Here is a 14068-nt window from a genome sequence, read left to right as displayed (position 1 = left end):
ACAGACCATTGGTCAATGTTTTAATAAAAAATAAATCCATTGAAGATGCAAACTGTCGCCTGAAGCGTTTTGAACTGACAACATCTTTCAAACAAAATAAGTCATAGTGGGACTGGGGGCTCCGGTGGGAATCAAACCCTCAACTCCAGGCAGCGCTGGTGCCTTGCTCAGCCTGTTGGACTACAGAGAGTTAAACACAGAGAGCAGAGACATCAGCGGCACGGAGAAACGTTTCAGCGTCGCTGCAGACGACTTCACTCGGGTGTAGATGTAAGGATGCTCCTGGAGAACATGAGAGAACACACATATATATATATATATATACACACACACACACACACACACACATTATAGTAATGTTATTAACAACAAACACAAACATGAAGATCTCCAACAGGAAGCTGTACCTTTGATGGACAGATGAGTTTTACCGGCTCTGACAATGTCTTGATCACCTCTTTCTCTCCGACCGGCTGGAACTGAAGAAGAAGTTTAATTCTGACTTCATGTAGGAGACAATCTGATGCATCAACACTGAATATTAACTCACTTTTTATCAAAAGTATTGATACAAATATCAATGAAATTATATTTAGATTATGCAAGATGATGAAAACAGGATCATTTGAGCTCTGAATGTATTTGTCACACATTGATGCAATATGATGGTTTGTTTTAAGGCTCTTTTATGTGATTTTTATTTGTTTTTAGGTTTCTTTTAACTTTTTGCTGTTTTGTTTTTAAATTGGTTCCTATGGAAGCCCATTTCCACCAGCAAAAAAAAAAAAGGTATTCTGTGTTTTTATGTGAAAAAAATCTCGATGGGATGATCTTGGATAAATAAAATAAAATAAAATACATTTCATTTCATTTATCTTATCTATATTTAGGGTGAGCCCACAAGGAATCATATCCAAACCAAACTTTTAGCTAATTAAACCGAATAATAAATCCACCATGTTGTTCCACAGTCCCTTTGCCAGTTCCTCGTGTCCCTTAACAGTGAAGTGGAAACAATCTGCGGTGAAGAAGCTCATGTCAATCGTCCCGTCCTGGAGCACAAAAGAAAATCACTCATGAAGTAATGATTGATAAGTAATGAAGACCGGTTGACAGCGTGAGACTTACAGGAAGCTGTGGCGGTTCTGCGTTCTCTAAATAAGGTTGCAGAACAACAGCAAAGTCCTTTTTGAAGAAGCGCTCTCCATGCAGAAGCTTCTCTAATCTCCTCTGCAACAACAAGGAGAGTTCCGATGTTTTACAGCCCGATAGCACGACGTCCTCGTCACATCTGTCGTGGGTTGAGCCGTGAATAGACTAATTATCTTCATTCACTCACCTGGAATTCAGTGTTAGTCTCAACCAGCTCCTTCAGCTCGCTGGAGTTCTCCTCAGGTTGAACGAGACACGAGCAGAAACTCCTGTGAGCAGATTATCGAACTATTGGATTATCAGGTTATCAAACTAACAATTCAGTTATCAGTGGTCATCCTCAGATTTGGGATTATGTCTAAACTGTATTTTTATACTTGCAGGATTTTTGCTTGTAGTGGAGTATTTTCACAACTCTTACGTAAAGGATCTGAATACTTCCTCCACCAACAGACATACATACTGTAGATGTTTAAACTTCCTTATAAAGTCTCCTGTGACTGTTCATCCATCAATTTACTGTTGTAGTTGAGCTGGAGCTCATTTTGAACTATTAATAATGATTATTTTAATATGAATTCATCTTCTGATCATTATCAGAAAATGTGTTTCAGTTTTACTGAAATTTCTGACAAAACATCACATTTGATCAGCTCTGAAGTAAGTTTTAAAAAGTCAAGTAAAGTACGTCTGATGTGTGCTTGAACACAGTACTCGAGCAAATGTACTTGGTCACGTTCCACCACTACCTTTCAACATAACTCGTGGTAATATTTCGCTCCTGCAGTTTGACGTGAGAGGTTTCAGAGCAGAGGTCTCAAACTCATCTTCACTCCGGGCCACATCAGCATCACGGTCGCCCACAAAGGGCCGGTTGTAAATGTAACCACTCGTAACATATTGTTAAATAACATTTCTGTTACAACTTAAATCATTTTAATTGAGGGTTAAGAAACCCACATGACTCGATCAAAGATCAAACTATTAAAGAAAATATCAAAGACAAATATCAAACACAAGTTATTACAATAACTTTGTTCAAAGCTTAAAATCCTTTCAAGGGTGCGTTTGCAAAACACATGAAGTATTTCATGTGTTTTAAAGCCACGTTTAAAGTCTTCAATGTACATTTACATGTCAAATGTACAGTAACCAGCCAAAGAGCTGCTTCTGTGCCTGTGTTTAAGTATCTCATCATTTTGACTTTCTATCATAGTTATGACTTTCTATCTCATAACTTCGACCATGGGGATATTTTTATTACCAAGTCCAACTTCAAAACTTTTTTTTTTAAATTTTTTTTACTTTTTTTTTTTTTTGCTGGCAGATTCGCGGGCCACATAAAATGACGTGGCGGGCCGGATTCTGCCCGCGGGCCGGGAGTTTGAGACCCCTGTTTTAGATTAAGAGTTAAAAATGTGCAGGTAACTTTTGCAGCTGACATCCCAGAGTCGGCCTCTGGACGTCTCTGAGAGGCTTCATGGAGAGAATCTGCACCACGTTCACGATGGTCCTGGGGATCTGAAACCAGAGCATCGCGTTCATCAACGGAAACCACTTTTCCAGACTAAAGAGTGTATTTTCATTCAATGTCTGGACGTCTTCTTTCGCATACTTCATGGTTTCAGTGTGAAAGTGGAGTGGAGGACAAACAAAAGGGGAGGCGAGCATTTCACATGAAGAAGCTCTTCCACGATACATTCACAACTTACAAACAGTTGACAGACAGTATTACATCTTTCAGAGTGTTTCTAATCAATGAAACTGTCTGAACAGTCTCTCGGCTGTGTAACTTGAACCCTGCCTTTGTTTCTCTGTTTTGAGCACCGGGCCTGTAGGGACGGCGATGTCGGTCCAGACTGAAATATCTTCATTTGATTTTTCGGAAATGTCTTAAAACCTGATCAATCTTTGGATGTAGGTTGACACACTCTGTTTCCTGGTGTGTAAAGAGGCCGCCGGACTATCTAGTGTTGACTTTCAGCATCTTACCTCCTTAATCATCATGTCCAGAGCTTCAGTCATGTAGTGAATGAAGTTATCGGGAGAGAACAGAGTCTGTGGGGAGAGAAGACGAGGATGTTCAGTGTTGCCGAGGAGGTTGTGTAAAACCACTCGTCCGATTATCATGAAACTTGGTGTAAGAGTGTAACCTCGGCCAACGAAGAACCCATCAAATACTGGCGTGGATCAGAATCAAGGGGCGGATACGCAACTTATTTTTCTCTGGCAGAGGTCTGTGCTGTCTGAGTGCTCTTCTAGTCAGGAACCTATTGTTTTTGTTCAGATTATAATTATTCTATTGTACACATCACATCTTTATGGAGCTTCAAAAACCCACGGAAATTCGGCACGAAGTTGCAAAATTGGCCCAAAGGATCCTTTGATGTTCGTGAAATTTGGCGGGATCATTGCTCTCATCTTTAAGAACTTGTGTTTTTAGTTTTCATTTCACCAACACGTGTTTTGAGGAGCCGGTCCGACTCACGCAGCGGATAAACGTGTTTTGTGGAGGCCTGTGCTCTTTGTGTGCTTTTCCAGTTTAGCAGAAAATGTACCAAATGTAAAGAGTTCAATTTAAAAGGTTGAACAGAGCTGTAACCGCACCCACCAGCGACGGCACGGTGAACCGAAGCGCCCACACGCACTGTATTTTAAATCAAACACGAGTGCAGACTTTTCAGGAAGCGAATCTCTCACTTTGTCTTTACAGTAGTCACAGATGTCGTTCATGCCGATCAGCATCGTCACCACCTTCCAGTCCTCCTCGAAGCTCAGACCCTGGAAGAGAAGATTGGTTTTCTGAACGTCGCGCCGAGAAGAGAAATGAAGAACACGAAAGAGCAGAGAGACGAGACTCACTGGGTAAGACTTGAAGGTGTCGATCATGTGTCGTATCTGATCGGAGACGTTGCTGCAGGAGAACACAGACTGTTGAGTCACCGTGTTATCAACGAAACGCTATCAAATCATTTACAACCGTTATTTAGTTGTTTTGATCTTTGACCTCAAAGAAAAACATCTTGAAGACACTCTTGAATATTCCTACTGTTGCATGATGAAAATTATGTTTTATGATATATTTTATTTTATTCTTTAGTTATTTATTAATCTTGTCTACGCTGTCTGCGTATGCTGTCATTTTGTTATTTGCTTCTATTCTTATGTTACTTTTAACATTATTATGAACCCGTATATTCTCCCCTCTGGTGATCAATAAAGACTTTATTGTACAGTCTGACTCCATTATTTAGTTATTTAACATTTCCAAATATTCTCCTAAATGTTTGAAACTCCACACAGCTCACATTGAGTTTTCAACAAACCAACAGAAGAGACAAACACTGAATTGAGTCACAAGAAAATCCAAAGAAGAAGTAGACGGATCCTGCAGAGCGCGTGAGTGACTCACAGCGTGTTGTCGCCGGTGACGGCGAAGTTGAAGCCGGTCTCGTTGACGGTCGTTGGCTGACCGTGGAAGGTCCTCGCGGGGGATGGACCCAGCAGTCTGGGACTGAAGAGTCTGAAAATATCTGGACAGCGAAACGTTTCAAAGTTTAAGAAAGGATCCTGAGATCATGTCATCACCTCTTTTATATACCGAAACAAAATGCTTCATAAAGACACAGATTGTTTTGGTACAAAGAAGCCAAGTCATCCTGGACTGAAGGGCTTTCAGTTTTACAAACATCTTTTGGAGAAATAATCTCAATCTCTGCAGGAGAAGTTATCCCACAAAACTAAACTTCGGTAAAGTTAGAAAGATATTGACAGATTCGGACTTCCCGGTTCAATAAATCGTGAACGAAACGTTGCTAAAATACAAACGATACCTCCATGTAACCGTAGTGAGGTAGACAACAAGCTACAACCTTCATTGAATTAAAACGGGCCGTCTTACGGACTCCTCCGAGCTGGACAATCGGCGTTGGTCTCAATGAGCGGCTGGCTGCGAGACTCGTGCGCAGGGACCGTCTACAAAGTGCAATGCCGAAAATACTTACCACAACAATATTGTAGCATGACCAAAATCACTTCACATATCAAAGGGCTCCTCATTACATTGCATGACAGTGAAGCTATTGAATATTGTTGTGGGAAGTATTTTCGGCATTGCACTTTGTAGACGGTCCCTGCGCACGAGTCTCGCAGCCAGCCGCTCATTGAGGCCAATTCCGATTGTCCAGCTCGGAGGAGTCCGTAAGACGGCCCGTTTTAATTCAATGAAGGTTGTAGCTTGTTGTCTACCTCACTACGGTTACAGGGAGGTATCGTTTGTATTTTAGCAACGTTTCGTTAACGATTTATTGAACCGGGAAGTCCGAATCTGTCAATATCTTTCTAACTTCACCAAACCCAAAACTAAATGAAAGCGTAGGTCGGCTATAGGTCTGGTCTGGTCTTTAGGTTTTACACATTGAAGTGATCATATTGTGACCTAATGAACTTACTTGCCAGTGTGATGACATTTTGATAGGTTCCATATCCTCCGATGCTGAACTCCGAAGAAGGGAGAGAGACAGTGTTTGATGAGTGACGTCAGACCAACGTGCACAAATCATCACAACACTTACAGTGAGACTGGCTACATAAGATCAAAGTGAAGGCAGGGTTGGTATCCTTGAGAAACTAGCAAGAGTAAGCTCGACCTTTAAAAGTCTCCATCATCGTATCCAGCTCAGTGTTGACCAACAATGAACGCAGCATTCGCTCCAAAAGTTGCTAAATCGAGCGAGAAAGTCCGACAGCCCGTTCCTTCAGGCCTCCCTCATGAGCCACACCCCCAAATAAAAAGCTAAAATGAACTGAAATTGTTTCCGACAATAAAAACAGAGAAACACAGCTCCGCTTTTTATTTAGGAAAAAAAAATCGTATTTCTGTTTTTTTTCCTCGGTTTTTGGCTTAAACCAAAAAAATAAACGATAAAAACGCAGACAGAGCCATAAAGAAAGTAAATAACACACATAAGGCCGGTCGCCCATTTTCAACAAAAACGTAAAATATGCTTTTGAAGAGGATGACCAACCCGTCCTATGAAGTAACTTAATTATGCTAAAACAATGAGCATCTTTTCGGCTACAGATGGATATAAATCCTCCGTTCTTGATTGGTTCCAAAACAAAAGAAGATTATCTCAAATGGAGGCGATGACTTACCTCCAGGACACTTGGCGAAATTCAAAAGGTATCGACAGAATCGAGGAACCGTTGGCACCAATAGCTGTCTGCAAATAAAAACACATACGGACAATATTCTTCATGAGGAGAAACGCTGTCATGACATGAAATCTAATGTTTCATTACTTTTAAAATGTTTTTTATGGGTTACATTCAGGAGTAAATTGTTCTTTATTGGGTTGTTATTGTTTCTGGTGGTTTCCTTCTGAAAGGAACAGTGTGTAGCATTGAGATGAATATATTACGATCTTTTCTTTCGTGTATAGTCACCTGAAAATAAGAACATTTGTGTTTTTGTTGCCTTAGAATGAACGTTTCTACGTTTTCAGTAAAAGTTAAGTTTGAATACTAAAACATGAACCTGCTGCTCTTTAAGTCATTTAAGTTTCCTTTAGCATGAAATGGTTTCCACTATAAACTGTAATGATTTACACAATAACACAAACGTTTACAGCTCATTGTCATATTAAAGATAAATACATTTGTTATTCTATTTCTAGAATTTTGTGCAGTAAGAAAACTTGTCTCACCGTTAAAGAGTCTCCCAGCGCCGCGATGACTTTCACGTCTGCAGCTTTCACAAACTCAACTGCAACAGAAGACAAACAAACACAAGAAATAGAGCGATTATATATTCATATCACAAGCACACACACAGTGTCATTCAGGCAGAATATCTCATTAAACTAAGCCATTACATTTCCCAAGGATTAAAGATGAAAATAAACTTATTCTGTTCCCGCACAAAAACAGCATTTAAGACCAAACCTTTCCAAACCATAACCTATAATAACATACAGTCTTATTTATTTGTAGTACAGTAAAAAGTACCACATCTGCTGGTGAAAGGTGGAGGAATAGAAGCTGGTTGAAGGACATTCACCTGAGGTTGGGACGGTGGGAGACGGACTCATATCCGGACAAAGGAACAAAGGATGCAGACGCAGAACGTCTGTTCCTAGAACATCTATTCCTAGAACGTCTGTTCCTAGAACATCCTGCAGGAAAAGAATCACACGACACGTTCTCACGGTTTATGTGTTTGAAGTTTAGGACTTTTAACTCGAGGGTTCACTCATGGACCTTTCCCAGGAACGAGGAACCTTTCGAGGAACCTTTTGAGGAATTGGGTTGTTTAAAAGTACACTTGTGGTTATTTTGAGGATGAACTCTGTCTACGTGATTGTATTGGAAACTATATTTGTGATTTTATAATCACATTTCTGTGTAATTCAGATTTCGTGGCTCAGTCTGTCCGGTGTGGTTTATTATTGTTGTGTCTGTATCTCGTCGTTATCGCTGCCTATGTCCACCATGACACATGTTTAATCTCAATGAGGGTTTCCTGGTTAGATAAAGGGGAAATTCAAATGTGCAGGGTCCACGACTTTTGCTGCTCACACAGAAAAACATCCACGTCAAGTTTTCCCGACATTACACAACCATTCCTGATAGGAAGGCGTAATGCCAGACGCAATGCTCTGCTTGACCTCCTGATGAATAATGCACCACGTGTACTGGGCTGAGTGCGAACTCTGGCCCAACACCGGTCCGAGCGCTGCACACTCAGCCTGAACCCAAACCCCCCAAAAGCTGCAGTTGCTAAATCTGGCAGCCATGTGTTGTAAAGAGTCCAGACCACAGCTGACTGGACACTCTGCACCTCTTTGGTCCTTTATGTGGGACTGTTGCTGCTTTTGTTCCCACTAAACCACAGAGGAAGACTTCCTGACACAGAGCTCGGGAAATAAATACAACAAAAACTGAAATATTGAATGCAGAATCAAGCTCTTGTTTCCCCACAACAACCAAAAACGCAGGAAGACTTATGGGTTGAGGTGTGAAAGTGGTTGAAATCATCTTATTTTAGGATTAGCAGCTATTAAAACCAAACCTGCTCAATGTTTACAGTTATATATTGTGAGCATTATATTATATATCTATAACTATATCTAAAGCTGTGTTAAACGTCTGCATCAGGCCTTTAAATGAATTACTTTAAAGACATGTTATCAAACAATGGACTGATAAAGGTATCACTATCATTCATAAATAGATCAACTTTAGTTAGTTATTTATTGTTGCACACATTTTAACATTTCATGTGGTATAATGAGCATATTTCAATTTGTAAACCTTTAAGTAAAGCTTGTTAAACATTCATGAACATGTTGTAAATCGTTGTTAATAGTTTTTTAAACCGTCAATAAACATCTTGATGCAGCTGCTGATTACAACACATTATTATACTGTTAAACGGTTAATAAGTACTTTGTAAAGCATCCATCAACCTTGTTTAGATAGACAGTCAATACTTTATCAATAGTATAATTGTTTTGTAGTCGATTTATCGATGTTTTACAAACAATTCCTTTGTTCACAAATCATTTGGTAATCATTACAAAATACTTAATACAGCAAATAACAATGCAAAAATAAACTGTTTACAAATATATATATATATATATATATATATATATATTTATTTATTTTTTTTACCAATAAATAAAATGTAGCTATACATCATTTACTGGCTCATTTTATTTTTCAGGTTGGATATTTAATTAAAAAGTGTATTTAACGTATTTAGAGCGGTGACAACAGCAACAGGTTTAAAACCAGTGCTCCTTAAATCAAGAATAACTTGAACCATAAATACAGAACATGTGATGGAACCTGTAGAAGTTTAGAACAGAAAGAAACGGTCGAAAACAGTGTTGAATGTTTGAACGATACCTGGTTGAAATCTTCTTCTTCCTTTAATGTGAAGCCTGCGAGAGAGAATAAACATTATAAACACTGTAAAATAAAGAATATTATACTCGTTGAGATATTCTAAAGCTCACCGTCTGCATGACACGGAGCTAATAAACACACTACCATCAGCACACGTGTTGGTAACATGTTGTCGTCTGTCTCCCCAAAGGAAACACAAATGTAGAAATAAAAACAGGTCTGGAGCTTCATCGGTGTTTAAAGAACCTGCGAGAGGATTCTGATATCTTTGACCTTTGTAGTCATTCGTGCAACCAGAGCCTCTCAGTCATAAACCGTCGATAATCGATTAATAATTGCAGTCCACGTTGTCTTAATGGTGTTTAACTCTTCAGCCCAGAAGATTGTTTGCAGTTAAACACGACTTTGTACCTGGATAAATAAGAGTACATGGAGAAAAACACCAAGTTAAGAGTACATCACGTTCATCTACACTTTAATTCGTAGTTTTTAATTAGAAATTAATGTTCAGTCTCGTCCGTTGTTGTGAAGTTATGATTGTCATAACTTCTCGTATGTGACGCAGGGGCTGTTATTAAAATGTGTGTATGTGCTTTGATGTTTTGCTTGTTGTCTTGTTTTTTTTTTTTAAATTTCTCGACATCAACAGAGAACAATCACATCGGTCCCAAAGTTGACTGTTTCTCATAAATCATAATCAGGTTTATTGCCGAGTATGTTTTCACATCAGCTCGTTGTTGTGGTGCATTAGCGTCAATACAAACAAAGTAAAAGACCAAAACAAGGAGTGCAAAAGTCAAGAAATAACATGAAATACATAGATTATCATAAATAAACAAAAACATACATATTCTTCAGTGCAATATAAGTGCAAAATGACTGAGATGTAACAACATATATTTACACGGTCTGCAGACATGACTGATGCAAATGTTTTTATTCATGAAAGGAAGTAATTTATTGTATTTATGTGAAACAAAGATGAAACTAAAACAGATGCATTTCTTTTTATTCCTTTGATATGATGAGTTTCAAACAATACATTTTCTTGTCATTTATCCTTTTAAATAGAATGTGTTATTGTTTATTAGAAACTAGTAAGGGACACTGCGGGGGTCACGACGTCATTATTGGGGTCACGCGCTGGTTGACCTCAGGTGTGTGTTCCTGCTGAAGGTAAACAGATGGATTCAGCGGCGGTTTGCGGTAAAAACATGAACAATGTGACCGAACCGCGCGGATTAAAGCGAGTGAAATGTCCGGACGCAAGAGAAGATATCATGTACGCTTCCCTCCCGTGAGTAGAAACTTTATTTTAGGATAATTAAGCTGTTTAAAGGTAAAGAAAGGACTCGAGCTAACGGTTAGCGGCGTTCATGTAGCATGGGGTGACGGGAACCTACTTTACAGGTACGATATTTATTCAGATCTGGTCTCGTTTGGACGAGACAAGATGACACATTTAAACTGTTAAAAACATAAAAGTTGCACAAAATGAAGGATAATAAAGAGGTGAAATGAAAAATAAAGAAATGTGTTGTACAACAGTTGTATAAAGAGCAGATTCATGGATGAGTTATGAATCGTTGAATTGCAAATAACTGATGTGTTCTGCAACAAACTGCTGCATGTTGGTGCGTCTCTTTTGTTTCTGTTCTTCTTTGGTATTTTGAATCTTCTTTGACATGGATTTATTTAATGTAAACATAGATATGTGCACATATGGGTACAGTCATCGGTGTTAACCGCTGCCAAATGAATGACAAATGAACCATTTAATGAAACGAATATCTTTATAATCCAGTAGAAATGTGAGCTCTGACTGCTGTACATGTTGCCTTCATGACTTCAGATCTAGGACGCTCTGGTTTACGAGGAGCCTTTGAATGCAGCAGTGTAACTTCATGTGATGTCTCTGAAAGTTGTGAATTCTTTGTTGTTTTTGTTTTGGTCCCAGAGTCGCATTAAAAAGATCATGCAGAAGGACGCAGAGGTGGGGAGGATTGCTGTGGCGGTTCCTGTGATCATCTGTATCCTTTTTAAACTTGTACATTAATTAACTGTGTGTGTGTGTGTACATCATACTGCTGATGTATAAAGAACTACTCATCTCTCTGGAGGTGTTGCTGCTTTTGATTCATCTTTCATACATTCGTTGTTTTGCAGCAGCCCTCTCCGTTTCCCTCCAACTCCTCCCTCAGCATGCTGGGAGTTGTAGTGGCTCCTCTATGGCCTCGATCTAATTCTAACCTGAAGGTACCACACAGCACGCGACACATTTTCAGTACCAGTGGTGGAATGTAACTAAGTAGATCTACTCAAGTACTGTACTCAAGCACAATATGAGGTACTTTACGTGAGTATTTCCATTTCTTGCTACTTTATACTTCTACTCCACTACATTTATTTCATTCTAAAATGAGTCGTTCTGCATAGTGAGTATTCTTACATTGTTGTACTTTCAGTATATTTGATGCTAATACTTTTTTACTTTGAATGCAGGACTTTTACTTGTAACAGTATTTTTATGCTGCGGTATTACCACTTTTACTTCAGTAAAAGGTGTAAATACTTCCACCATCGTTGTTCTGGAAGTTGGTGCAGTTTTTTTCATTTTAGTTCACTGCTACTTTTAAATGATGCATTAATTAACAGAAGAAGTTAATAATTCAACAAGATATTCCCCCCAAAAAGAATCCCTGCAGGTGATACAATCTGTTTTGTGCTGTAGTCCTGGAGGGAACCGTCACATATAGATGGAAGACGGCGACTTTACTTCCACTTGTGTCGCCTCTAAGCAGACGTGTAGAGATGTGTTGATGTCCTGAACTGCAGCGATCAGCTCGAGCTCTGGAAATGTTCCTGAAGTCTCTGCTCACCAAAACCTGTCTGATAACTCAGTCGAAGCGCAGCGCCGTCGTGTCCGTCGCTCACATGTGAGTAGAAGCTTCTGCTCAGACGTGTGGAAGTCGATATGAAGTCGTTAATTATCTTTAAATCCGACTGATATCTTTCAGTAAATAGCAGTGAAGAAGAAATAAGGACTAATCCAGCCGTGATGCATTCACTGCCTGTATGACAAACTAATATTGTACAACATGCACTTTTACCTTCACAGTATCCTGATTTTGAAATTGGTATTCTAGAAATCAAAGAAAAGATCCAGATGAACATGAATGGAACGGCGACAAATGACTTCCTAAAGATTTAACACTTGTCTTTCATCTTCCACAGTTTCATTTTAAACACAATTAAACAAATGTAGACTCCTTATCGTTACTTTCAGCGTGAACGTGATGGAGTAGAAGGTGATGCCTTAAGTCATGTTTATATTTATTAAATGTTTTGCTGTGTGTATTTGAAGGGAGGGCAATGAAAGAATACTTCATATGTGTGTGTAGGAAGCAGTGCATCGAGTGTGAGAAGCTCTTCCACTTCCTCAGAGAGCTGGTGGAGCGAGCTTCGTCTTCGGCCGGCCAGAAGGACGACAGAGGGATGAGCGTGTGGCCGACCTTCAGGTAGAAACATGCCTCGTCAGCTGTTAGCGTTCACAGCCGGTGTTAGTCTGTCATCTTCTCAGAGAACAGCTGTTTATTGGCACTTCTAGATGCATTTAAGGTGAGTTACGTTAAAATATTATGAGAGTGAGGTTATGTTTTGTTTTAAATGCTGGATATTGAAATTATTTGCAATGAGTTTGAAATGACACAAGTATCTTCGTGTAGTCTTCACAGTGAAGCTATATCAGGGCTCTACGTGTTTGTTACTCAATCAGTCAAATAATCGTTTGAATCAAATCTAAATTAGTTTCTTTAAATTGCTTGTTTTGTTCGACCAACAGTCCAAAACCAAGAAAGAATTATTTTCATATGCGACAACAAAAAGCAACAAATGTGGAATGTTTTGCATGAAACAATATTAGTTTTCTGTTGTCTGACTACCCGGTTAGCTGACTCATCGTTTCTCATCTTTATTTTAATGATGGTCTTTTCAGGACTAAACGACTCGACATGTCTGTTAAAAAAGCTGCTGAAGCAGAAATGGAGCCTCGACGGCGCCGCGACTCACTGGACAACGACTCCAGCTCCGGTGTACGTATCAATGAAAACACACCAGACAGGAAAAGGTGGGATGGTTTTGCTCAGAGGCACTCAGGCAGCAGTTTGTGTTGGTAGTTGAACTCTCAACCAACAAGACCAAAAGGCTTTAAATGTTAATAGCGACCCCTTGAGGTTTTAATGGTCATCACACTCCAGCTCTACTCTTCTCTTAACGGGTCGTTTGTTTCTTATGTGGAATAAAATAGTTTATTCGCTCGGTAAGCTGAGGAAAGAGACGACAAGCAGTCATTCAGAAATATGTTCAAGTATTACGAGTTAGTTGAGCTCATTGCTTTGTTTCTTCCAGGAGTCGGAGCTCTTCATCTGCTTGTGAGCGACCAACCACAGGAACTCGCATCATTTCACCTGAGTTTGAACGTTTATCTTTATTTAAAATGTGCTAACATGAGGATATTAACTAGTATTAGGTTATGTAATACTTTAGACCTCTGGCTGCTTTTTGTTTTATTTGGTGAGATTTAGTTTGGAAGCCTTTTTTGTTTGTAGCAGATTTGTTCCAAGTAAACCGCATTGTGTAAGTTCACACTAAAGTAGAATGAACTGAAATGTGATTGAACTTGTTTCAGACTGCCAATTAGTTCAGGCAATTTGCTTTTGAGCGTTGATATGAAACGATGCTCTGGTCAGATTACGTTTCAGTTCCAATAACAGATTATTATAAGAAGAGTTTTTCATACAATTTTATGCTGCAGCCTTTAAAACTAAACTAAGTGCTTGTTTTGCTAAATATTTGCCTGATTGGCTTGTTAAGAGCGTTTAATATTTAAAGCACTTGTAAGCGAACCTTTTAAAGACGTAAACGTTTGCATATGAAATGTAATCAAACTGTAAATAAATAGTTTCAACATCTGTGATTTAATTTGAAGTATAAAAGGTCACAA

At 39.1% G+C, this 14068-nt stretch overlaps 1 protein-coding gene across 6 annotated transcripts; it reads left to right on the top strand.

The window, feature by feature from the left end:
* The first annotated feature begins 9910 nt into the window (after positions 1–9910).
* On the top strand, positions 9911–14036 carry LOC306790624 (dr1-associated corepressor-like). Of its 6 annotated transcripts, XM_079287042.1 has the most exons (6): positions 11043–11059; positions 11233–11322; positions 11798–12002; positions 12468–12584; positions 13061–13192; positions 13474–14036. In XM_079287042.1, exons 3-6 carry the CDS (start codon positions 11923–11925, stop codon positions 13568–13570), a joined length of 426 nt encoding a protein of 141 aa, XP_079143168.1. In that variant the 5' UTR covers positions 11043–11059; positions 11233–11322; positions 11798–11922; the 3' UTR covers positions 13571–14036. The 6 variants fall into 6 exon arrangements, with proteins under 6 accessions (XP_079143165.1, XP_079143164.1, XP_079143167.1 ...); XM_079287038.1 differs by lacking the exon at positions 11233–11322 and having other exon boundaries at positions 9913–11096; positions 11909–12002; XM_079287041.1 differs by having other exon boundaries at positions 9914–11322.
* The last annotated feature ends 32 nt before the right edge of the window (positions 14037–14068 follow it).

Source organism: Melanostigma gelatinosum (assembly GCF_949748355.1).
Source record: "Melanostigma gelatinosum genome assembly, chromosome: 16".
NCBI lineage: Eukaryota > Metazoa > Chordata > Actinopteri > Perciformes > Zoarcidae > Melanostigma > Melanostigma gelatinosum.
This window is presented reverse-complemented; position numbering and strand designations above follow the sequence as displayed.